The sequence below is a fragment of the Carassius gibelio genome, chromosome B1, assembly GCF_023724105.1.
Source record: "Carassius gibelio isolate Cgi1373 ecotype wild population from Czech Republic chromosome B1, carGib1.2-hapl.c, whole genome shotgun sequence".
NCBI classification, from domain to species: Eukaryota; Metazoa; Chordata; class Actinopteri; order Cypriniformes; family Cyprinidae; genus Carassius; species Carassius gibelio.
In genome coordinates, this window is record NC_068396.1 from 22,877,121 (window position 1) to 22,888,769 (window position 11,649).

The 11,649-nt window shown below is 39.0% G+C and overlaps 1 protein-coding gene across 1 annotated transcript in view; it reads left to right on the forward strand.

Moving 5' to 3' along the window:
- fam193a (family with sequence similarity 193 member A) overlaps window positions 1-11,571 on the forward strand; it is a 22,722-nt gene extending 11,151 nt beyond the window's left edge. The window contains exons 15-23 of the mRNA XM_052545232.1: window positions 1-248; window positions 540-753; window positions 2,021-2,233; window positions 2,330-2,612; window positions 2,796-2,982; window positions 4,243-4,473; window positions 9,483-10,323; window positions 10,425-10,506; window positions 10,591-11,571. The exon at window positions 1-248 is cut by the window's left edge and continues 13 nt beyond it. Of these exons, the coding sequence (XP_052401192.1) occupies window positions 1-248; window positions 540-753; window positions 2,021-2,233; window positions 2,330-2,612; window positions 2,796-2,982; window positions 4,243-4,473; window positions 9,483-10,323; window positions 10,425-10,506; window positions 10,591-10,684 (2,393 nt within the window). The 3' untranslated portion in view covers window positions 10,685-11,571. The remainder of the gene's footprint in view (window positions 249-539; window positions 754-2,020; window positions 2,234-2,329; window positions 2,613-2,795; window positions 2,983-4,242; window positions 4,474-9,482; window positions 10,324-10,424; window positions 10,507-10,590) is intronic.
- The last annotated feature ends 78 nt before the right edge of the window (window positions 11,572-11,649 follow it).

Genomic DNA, 11,649 nt, shown 5'->3' on the forward strand with positions numbered 1-11,649 from the left:
AACATCCATGCGAGTGTCATGTGTGCAGTCAGGGCAGTGGGGACACCTCTGGCCTGAACTCCACTTGTCTGCCTACCAGCAGGCTGCATGCAGGGGGTCACCAGTTCTTCTCAGAGAAGACGGCTGGCCACCCCGCCCTCCACCTCTACCCCCACATCCACGGCCATCTACCCTTACACAACCTCTCCCACCTGCCCAGACCACTGCTGCCCACTCTCTACTCCACCCCTCCGCTCACACACAGCAAGGTTAGAAGCACTCACATGCACAGGAAACTCCCAGCCTTCCTTTTGAAAGCTGCGTGGGTGAATTTGCTGTTATTTTTCCAGCCACAAGGGGGGTGTCTTGTACCAAAAATCCTAAAAAAGGCACAGGTGAAACATTTCAGTTCTTACTGGGCATGTCCCTTTACTCAACATTGACTGCTTATCAAGCAAGGATACAATGTCACCATAAGTTTCACATTAGATTTTTAAAAATAATTTCTAAATGCATTTATCATATAATGATCACTACTCTCTTGACATCATCTTCTCCAGACTCTCCCTCCCACCCCTACGTCCAGTCACACAGGCGGAAAGCAGCACGTGTTCAGCCCCACCCTACCGGAGCACGTCTATCAGAGCTGCTTCAACACAGCGGGGGACTGGAACGGCTCTTTGCCATGTCCCTCGCTCAAACTAGAGAACCTCTGGGACACGCACATGATGAAGAACTGGAACCCCTCTGTGCTGCTCCAGGAACCCCTACCTGGTCAGTTGTCCAATTCAATTAACACTTCAAAGCGGATAAAACTGCACTTCCATTTGGACTAAAGTACATTTTGAACCTCTATTCTTAAGAGTTACTCAGGTGCTTTTTTTTTTTATTGCCCTTTTAATCCTTAATCAAAATCATTAACTTCCCATCACCCTCAAAGTAACCAATAATCCTTCCCTCTCTTCACATGAGATCACAGCAGTTAGCAGACAACAACAATATAATCCATTTCTGAAGGAAAAAATCATGCCTCATCCTAATTTTTTTTTTTTTTTTCTCATTTGGAAAGCTGTTTCATTTGGATGCATGTCACAATAAATCATTTTCTTCTCCACTGTTGTACATTCAGCTGAAAATGTGTACATCATGTCGGAAGTACATCTGACTGGAATGTTGGTTGCAGACTTTAAAAATGAGCATCTAAATGCTATGAAATGGTTCTTTTAATAGCTATTAATTAAAAGGTTCTTTGAGGAATCAACAACTTTTCTTTTTATCTTTTATGGCATTCTTACAACAATTCACTGTTTGGAAAATGTGTGTTTTAGTGTTTAAAGCAGCATTCGACTAGATCCCCTTTAGTAGTTCAAGCACTAGTGTGTCCCAGACAACCACAAAGAGCAACCTACTCACCTGTCAGTCATACAGGGTGCTAAAATAAGGGCTTGGACCTGGCCAGTTATGTGTGGCTTTAAAGGAAATTAGTTGTCAGATCAAATCATTTGGAAAAGCACAATGTTCATACAGGGTCAGGACTTTAGATAGTGTTTAGATACTTGACTAAAATACTGTAACTGAGAAATAAACGTAAAACCTTATGTTTGCACGTAGTCCATCCTCTGTTTACTCAAAATTCTTTTTGGCTGAGCTGTTTTTGACCAAAGTGATATTAGCAACCACAGACGTTTAGTCACCTGGCCATCATTAGCAAAATGTCCTCCACAGAAGAGGTGTGTTATGTTTATACTCATTAAGCGGTTGTTTGTGCTCTCTCTGGCCCATAATTAATGGGTTTCCCCGAGACCGCAGGGCTGGTGGTTGAGAAACTGTTGGAAAGAGATCAAAATTTGCGAATGAGTCAAAACGCACATTTCTAGCACCACACCTCAGACGAGCCGTTTCTGTCTAAGTTCGGCTCTTTACACGTGGTACACATTTTATACACTTTTAAATAGTCACTAAAGGACCAAACGGAATGTTTCTTGTGGCTTTTATTGTTTTCAGTATCTCTCTGACCCTGAAACCCTTCTCCTTATCAAAGGCGACATGCTGGGCCCTCCCCTTCCCGACGTGCCCCTTCTCTCCTCCAGTTTGGATCCCAATGTCAATCCCCACCCTGCCCCGGATGGCAAAGAGAAGAAGAACGGCGCCAAGAAAAAATGTCTCTTCAACTACCAAGATGCCTTCATGGAGGCGAGTGAAGTGGTGATGGCCACCTCCTCCGTCTCCAGTACCGCCACCACTGTCCAGTCGAGTAATAATCACTTCCACATTTCTAAATGACCCAGTGTTTAGATTGAATTTTTCGCTTTCCTGTGCTTATTTCTTTCATCTATTTCTTTGTTTTTAGATGAAGTTTTCCATAATTTAGGTAAAGAGGACCATAGACATCCGACTCCTGTTGCTCCTAGGAATAGTCCCACTAGTCTCACGTCTCTCCCTCCTCTCAACGGATCCTCACATCCTTCTTCCCCCAACACACACCTACCCAGTATAGGCACCCAGTCCTTTCCAAAGACTGTAACTCAGACTCCAAGCTTCATGGACGTCCATCAGGGTCTGTGCTTGTCATCTGGTGAACAGCAAGCTGCCTCGATTGATGGTTTAGTCAGTGGTCCAAATAGCGTATGCAGGTCAGTCCCCCATCTATATCATTTCTAAGTTCTCTGTGTGATGATCTTGCTGTGCCAGCATTTAAAACACATAGACAAGCTTCTCTCTTCAATACTAAGTGAAGCTTAAAGTTTATAATAAAATCACCAGAATATGTTCTGGAATTGAGTCCCATTTACTCAAAGTCAGGATGTTATTGTCAGTGATCCAGACTGTGAGGGTCATCGCTGTGAAGGGAACAGAGGCTATGAGCACCAGCCATATGAAGGAGAGGAGAGCCAAGATGAGGACAGCAGCTCGGAGCACAGCTCCTCCACATCCACCTCAACCAATCAGAAAGAAGGAAAGTACTGTGACTGCTGCTACTGTGAATTCTTCGGTCATGGAGGGGTACGGAAACACTCTCACTTGGCTTTCACCTAAATGCTCAATTAAAACCCTTAACGTTTTAGGATGGGGCTGTGTGACCAAAGTTTTACATCTTTGTGTAAATGAATAAATATGTTATATGACTCGCATAAAAGGAATTTAACTCCATATGATAGATACAAAAAATGTTCTTTATATTAAATTATCAGTAAGCCATGGCTATTTTTTTTGGGGGAAATCACATACTTAAAATAAGAATAATAATATACTTATATAATATATAATGCATCTCAGTTGATTGTTGTCTGACATAAGTTATTACCATTTTGGCTGGCAACTGATTTTATTTATTTATTTATTATAAATCTTTCAGTGTCTGTCCAATTGCATATATATATGTCAAATGCAATTTACCTTTGCAGTCATTTAACACTCACTTCAAGTTATCATTTAATTTAATTTAATGGGGAAGTTGTGGCCTAGTGGTAAGAGAGTTTGACTCCTAACCCTAAGGTTGTGGGTTCGAGTCTCACACTGGCAATACCACGACTTAGGTGCCCTTGAGCAAGGCACTGAACCCCAAACTGCTCCCCGGGCGCTGCAGCAAAAATCACTGCCCACTGCTCCGAGTGTGTGTTCACAATGTGTGTGTGTGTGTTTACAGCTGTGTGTGTGTGTGCACTATGGATGGGTTAAAATGCAGAACACAAATTCTGAGTATGGGTCACCATACTTGGCTGTATGTCACGTCACTTCACTTTTTTCACTTAATTTATAACTATACGATTTGGTTTTTAGTGTTTTATTTATTTTTATAGTATTTTTTTAGAGAAAATAGTAAAGTAATAAATGTATTTCTCATTTATTGGTTATCATCAATACCATTATTGACAGGCTTATTTGTGTTGGAAAATACTTTTTCCTGTCACTTTACCATTAACACAAAGCAGTCTTGCTCACTGATGTAATCCATGTAACTGTATATCTACCGGTATGGTAAAATCTCTTCAAGCTGACACTTTCCTTCCCTCACTTTCAATTATAGAGTCAGGCACTTTGAGGTATCAGAGCTTCCAATCAGTGTGTGCTGTACCCACTGTGTCATTGATGGATCAGTGCATGTGCTTATTTCCTGCACCATATCAGTTTTGCATGCTTCACTGCTTATGTATATCAAACCATTAAAAAAATATTTTTGGATTCAGTTCATGTTAACTGTTTATTGTTGAAGGCGTCATGAATAAATAAGCTAATCAGACTCATGTTGTTTGCGCTGAATAGCCACCTGCCGCACCCACCAGTAGGAACTATGCAGAGATGCGGGAGAAGTTGCGACTCAGGCTGACCAAACGGAAGGAGGAACAGCCTAAAAAAGAAGATTTGCTGCTGGAGCGGGATGGGGTGGAGGACCATCGCAAGGTAGAGGACCTGTTACAGTTCATCAACAGCGCAGACAACAAACCAGCCACTAGCTCCAAAGCAGCCAAACGTGCCCGTCACAAACAGAAGAAGGTAAACTCATTTTGTAAACAGGAATTTTTTTTTTTTTTTTGTCTAAATCTAATCATCATAAAACTTTTACTTCATTACCTAGTCATAGTCTTAGAAAAGAAAACCTTAAGTTGTTTTGCATAACATTAAATTTGTATTTCTTAAAAATAATATATATATAATAATAATAATAATATATATATATATATATATATATATATATATATATATATATACACACATACACACACACACACACACACTCCCTGCGGGTAAAATAAGTATTGAACTTGTCACCATTTTTCTGTGCTGTTGACATAAACATTTTCACCAGATGTCGGTAACCAAGTAATCCGTAAATGCAAAGAAAACAAATAACTTCAGAAATTGTTACCGTATTTTCCGCACTATAAGGCGCACCGGATTATAAGGTGCACCTTCAGTGAATGGCCTTTTTTAGAACTATTTTCATATATAGGGCGCACCGGATTATAAGGCGCATAGAATAGAAGACACTGCAGTCATACGTTTGACTGGGTTTGCACTATGCATCCACTAGATGGAGATATGCTAAAGGGAATGTCAACATTTTGACAGACCGCCTTGATCCATATATAAGGCGTTTTGGATCATAAGGCGCACTGTCGTTTTTTTGAGAAAATTAAAGGCTTTTAAGTGCGCCTTATAGTGCGGAAAATACGGTATGTGTCATAAAGTCGAATGACACAGGGAAAAAGTATTGAACACATGAATAAAGGGAAGTGCACAAAGGCATGGAAAGCCAAAACACCATCTGAAATGTATCAGTTCAAGTTTATTTGTGTAGCACTTTTTACGATACAAATCATTGCAAAGCATCTTTACAGAAAATTAAGTTTCTACAATATTTAGTAGTCGATTATCAGTGGTGACTGTTTATGTGCATTGTGGCAGAAATTTTCTGAAAAATGTATACAAGACATAGTCAACCAGGCAACGAACACTATTAACAGCAATTATTATATGAGCTTGTATATTGAAGATGCAGGACAACCACCTAGAAGTGCGTTACAATAGTCCAGTCTAGAGGTCATAAATGCATGAACTAGCTTTTTTTATCTTATCCAAATTTATTAGGAGAAAATTATTTGTCATCCAATCTTCTACATTTTTAACACACTCTGTTAGCTTCGATAATTTAGAAGTTTAATCTGGTCTCAATGAGATAAATAGTTGAGTATCATCAGCATAACAGTGGAAACTAATCCCGTATTTTCTAATAATATTAGCAAGGGGCATCATGTATATTGAAAATAGCAGATGACCTAGGACAGATCCTTGTGGTATTCCATATTTTACTGATGATAAATGAGATGACTCCCCATTTAAATAAACAAAGTGGTAGTGATCGGACAGGTAGGATTTAAACCGCCTTAGAGCTTACCCTTGAATACCTGTAGTTTTGTAATCGATCTACGAGTATGTCATGATCTATGGTGTCGAATGCAGCTCTGAGATCAAGTAAAACTAGCAATGAGATGCAGCCTTGATCTGACGCAAGAAGCAAGTCATTTGTAATTTTAGCAGGTGCAGTTTCTGTGCTATGGTGGGGCCTGAAACCTGACTGAAAATCTTCATACAGATCTTTTTATTTTTTTTTAAGAAGGAGCACAATTGAGCAGACACGACTTTCTCAAAAAAGTTTGACATAAATGGAAGATTTGAAATGGGCCTATAATTTGCCAGTTCACTAGGATCTAGTTGTGGTATCTTAATAAGACGCTTAATAACCGCCAGCTTGAATGGTTTTGGGACATGACCTAAAGACAAGTTAACAATATTGAGAAGCGGTTCTTCTGCTACAGGTAACAACTCTTTCAGTAATTTAGTGGGAGTACAGTATCTAATAAACATGTTGTTGGTTTAGATGCAGTGACAAGTTTATTTAGCTCTTCCTGTCCTATAGTTGTAAAGCGCTGCAGTGCATCTTTGGGTGCGATGGATGAAACATTATTATTAACATTAGTATCAGACATTGTAGAATCTACATTTGTTATTGTATTTCTGATGTTATCTATTTTATCAGTGAAGAAATTGAAAGTCATTACTATTAAACATTGATGGAATATTTGAATCAGGTGGCGTCTGGTTATTTGTAAATCTACCCACTGTGCTAAATAAAAACCTTGAATTGTTTTGGTTATTCTCAATGAGTTTGTGGATATGCTTGGCCCTGGCAGTTTTTAGAGCCTGTCTATAGCTGGACAGACTGTTTTTCCATGCATTTTTTTTTTAAACTTTCAAGTTAGTTTTTCTCCATTTGTGCTCAAGACTTTGAGTTTCTTTCTTGAGAGAGTGAGTATTACTGTTATACTGTGGCACAGTATGTTTTTGTCTAACCTTTTTCAATTTGATGGGGGCAACAGCTTCTAATGTATTAGTGAAAATAGTGCCCATGTTGCCAGTCATTTCGTCTAGATCATGTATTTTTTGGGTATAGCAGTTGAGATAAATCAGGCGGGTTATTTGCTAATCTTTCTTTGGTGGCTGGAACAATATTTCCGCCTAGATGGTAATGCTGAGCCATATCGTTAATATCAGTGATACGCAGCATGTATGATACAAGGAAACAGTTACATCACTGGTCAGTAACATCACTTTAAGGTACGATATCTATATCAGTAAGATCGATTCCATGAGATATAATTAAATCTAGTGTATGATTAAAACAATGTGTGGGCCTGGTGACATTTTGTTTGACTCCAAAAGAGTTTATTAGGTCAGTAAACGCAAGTCCTAATGCATCATTGCATCATGTATTATCAACGTGAATATTAAAATCTCTGAAAATTAGTGCTTTATCAACTGTAACCAAAAGGTCTGAGAGGAAATTAGCAAATTATTTTAGGAATTCTGTATATGGCCCTGGTGGTCTATACACCGAAGCCAGAGCAAGAGATACATTAGATTTCTTTTGCATATATGACAGTGTAACATTAAGCAGATGTATTTCGAATTAGTTAAACCTGTATCCTGTTTTCTGAGACATTGAGAATATAACTTTATATTGTTGCAACACCTCCGCCACGACCAGTCTGACGGGGCTCATGCCCATAACAGTAGTTTGGTGGAGTAGACTCATTTAGACCAATATAGTGATTTGGTTTTAGCCAGGTTTCAGTCAAGCAGAGTAAATCAAAACTATTATCTGTGATCATTTCATTTACAATAACTGCTTTGGGTGTGAGGAATCTAATGTTTATGAGGTCAAATTTTAAAAATAGTTTTTGTTCATTTATTTATTCATTTATCAGTAATTAGAAAGTAATCCTGCCCCTAGTCAGTGGAAATTAATATTAGCTGGTTCAGCCCCAACTGATGGCCTTTAAAAAGGTGTCTCATTACCAACGTGTCACACAAGAAACATTTCATGATTGGTGAAAGCAAAGGTGGAGGGGGGGGGGGGGGGGGGTTATTTATTTTTTTAGTACTGTCCTGAGTAAGATATTGTATACATTTAGTACACAAGATAAAAAAAAAAAAATGCTGAAGTTATTAAAATACCCCCACTCAAAAGTTTGGGAACCCTTAGTTCTTAATACGGTGCGTGGCTACCTGGATGATCCACGACTGTCTTTCTGTTTTGTGATGGTTGTGCATGAGTCCCTTGTTGGTTCTGAACAGTTAAACTGAGAACTGTTCTTCAGGAAAATCTTTAAGGTCCTGCAGATTCTTCAGTTTTCCAGCATCTTTGCATATTTGAACCCTTTCCAGCAGTGACTGTATGATTTTGTGACATCTTTTCATACCGAGGACAATTGAGGCACTCAAACACAACTATTCATTGTGTCACGCTGCATCAAGTGTAGACCACATCATGGATTATATTAGTATTTTGTTGTGCTGCTCATGTCTGGTGTAGCTACGGTGTTAGGCCCACCCCAAATGCTCTCATTGGTTGAGACACGTGATGATGCCCATTCCATACCAGTACTGAACAACCCCTCCTGTGACCCATGGTTTGTCTGTATGTGTAGCTATTCAGAGTCATCGAGCATCGGACTTTCAAAATAATAATAATAATAATTGCATTAATGTGCTATTAAATAATTGTCTGTGTTCATTAATTTATGCGATAACATGATAATAACACGTTAACCTGCCAGCCCTAATATATATATATATATATATATATATATATATATATATATATATATATATATATATATATATATATATATATTATTTTCTTTTTATTTATTTATTTTTTTTACTTCAACAGTACTTATTAATATTTTGGGAAAAAATTGAAACAATAGGTCCAATATTTTTATCAAAATTTGTTCAGTTTGTAAAATTACCCAAAAAGCTTAATCACACCGTCAGATTACAGATTTTCAAATAGTCAGCCAAATATTGTACTATACTAACAAGCCATACATCAATGAAAAGTTCAGTTATTCAGTTTTCAGATGATGCATAAATCTCAATTTAAAAAAAATTGACCTTTATGACTGGTTTTGTGGTCCAGGGTCACATATATGTATGAGTAATGCATGATATTTGTTAAAATAGGTAAATAGGTAAAAGGTAAATTCAAAGTTTATTTATAGAGCACTTTTTAAAAATAAAAAAAACAATTATTTTCCAAAGTGCTGCACAAGCATAATCAAAGTAAAACAATTAATAACAAAAATAACAAACAATAACATTACCATTAAATACATAAAAACAGTTCTCAAACGGAGTTAAATGCCCAAGTGTAAAAATAAGTTTTAAGACTGGATTTAAAAACAGCAAGTGTATGGGCCAGCCTAACATTAATAGGCAAGTTATTCCAAAGCTTTGGGGCTGCAACAGCAAAAGCCCGGTCACCCCTGCATTTCAGTCTTGTTCGAGGTACAACCAAAACTAAGTGGTCAGCAGACTTTAGTGCTCTCGATGGATCGTACAGCTGTATTAAATCTGTATTAAAATAATCTAGTCATGGAATCCAACTGTTAATTTGGGGTATCATGGAATTAACTGTCTCAGGTTTTGTTTGGGTGCAGCTGGAGGAGAAAGCTCGTCTAGAGGCAGAGGCTCGGGAACTGGAAGTACAACAGCAACTTCTGAAGGAACAGAGGCGGCAGCAGGAGGAGGAGGAGGCGGCACTTAAGCAAGAGCTGCTCCGTTTGCAGGAAATGCAGCAGTTGCGGGCATCTAAGAAGAAAAAGAAAGACAATAAAGTCAAGGAGTTAACCAAGTCTGAAAATCCTTCTCTCGTTCCAACAACCAACAACCCTAAGCCTCTTCAGCAGACAGCACAGAGTGTTTTAGAAAAGAACATGCAGAACGGCAAAACACAGCTACTGCACAATCTCATTCGTCTCAGTCCTAAGGAGCCTCGTCTAGAACCTGAATCCCCCACCGGTGGGAAGAATGGCCCATTGCAACAACCAAGTCCAAATACTTTTAGTGAGAGACCTTCAGATTCTCCTGCCCTCCAGAATGGCACCTCCTCCCACCCAGAGTCCTCCCATACCAAGGTCAAACTCAAACAGCAAGCAAATGGCTCCAAACCCAACGGTGAGGCCACAAAGAGGCCCGCTGAGACCTCCAAAGCTCCAGAGCCTCCAAAACCCGGGAACGCAGCCAGCCCTCAAACTGACACCAAAGCCAAGCAGAAAGCTTCAGACGAGTCAGTGACCGAGATCAAGAGGGACGAGAGGACAAATGGGAAAAAGCCACAGAATGGAGTGAAAGACGAGAGGAACTCTCCTGTTATTGAGTCTCCAGCTTTAGACCCTCCTCAGCAGAACGGCAAAGTCCCAAACAACGAGTCCCTTCAGCCCAAAAGTAAAGCCAAGAAGAATAAGAAGAAAAAAGCAGACAAGACTAATAACTCAATAGGTGAGTGTTGTGAATTGCCAAATTGTCTGAAGATGAAGGATAAAAAGATTTGTTCACTTTTGACTGGAAAATCAAGTCAGAACTCTCTTGTTGTCCAACAGATGATGTATTTCTGCCCAAAGACATTGATTTGGACAGTGTAGACATGGACGAGACCGAACGTGAGGTGGAATATTTCAAAAGGTACCGTTTGGTATTGGTAAAGCTTTTCTCTGGAATCCATGACCTTTTGTTCACTAACAAATTCATTTTTCACCCTTTTTGCAGGTTCTGCTTGGACTCCGCACGACAAACAAGGCAGAGGTTGTCCATCAACTGGTCAAACTTTAGCTTGAAGAAGGCCACGTTTGCTGCCCACTAATGGGTTTTCCTTTCAAAAGACAATGGCAGGAATCGATAAGCGTTCCTCCGGTTTCTTCTCTCTCTCTCCCATCTTTCTACAGACTGACTGCTGACCCCAGTGCTGCTAATGCTTCACCTGCTCCTCCGGTCTACATTATCCATGCCGCCTTGCCTTGTCCTTGTTGCTGTGGGTTCCTCAAAGAACCCGAAGTGGGCTTGTATTCCTGCAGTACTTCTGGAGAAAAAAAAAAGAGCAAAGTCAAAAAAACAACCACAAAATGCTACTCTATAAGTTTATCCCTATTATTTTGGTTTCCCTTTCTTCTTTAAAAAAAGCGTGTGTGCTTTTTGTCAGTGAGTGGGCCGTTTCCCTTAGGTCTGTGCCATATTCTGGGTTTTCTCTGGCTTTATGTAAATTAAGATGAAGGCATTGCAAAAGACATGATTCAAGAAAAAAAAGGTGAATATGAAAAAAAAAAGATCCCTTTATTCAGATCAGCTGTGGCTTTGCTCACCTTTGCACCTAGCACTGCACTTCCTCACAACTGGTTGTCAAGAGAATCGGACTGGTCAGCTTCACGTCATTGCCCCCAATCTCTCCCTTTATTGGGAGAGCGGCTAATACTTGACAATGTTCACGTGGTTTTTTTCATTTAAAAATGTTCAGTGTAACAACTGTGTTCAAGTTACCATTTTTTGTTTTTCTTTTTGCAACTTGTACCAAGCTTGTATCAGAATACTTTCAGAATTGAATCGAAAAGAACAATACTCACTCTATCAATCTGTTATAGAGTGTATATTGTATTAACACTGAAGCCGGACTGGCTACTTTTTAACATATTGTTAAGTAATATTAAAATCTTGTCTTTCTTTTTGAAAGATGGAATACAGTAGAGTGGCAGGACATTTCTATGTGTCAGTTTGTTTTTGTTTTGTTTTGTTTTTTCGTTTGACTCCATCTCATAACACTTATAAAATTCCTAA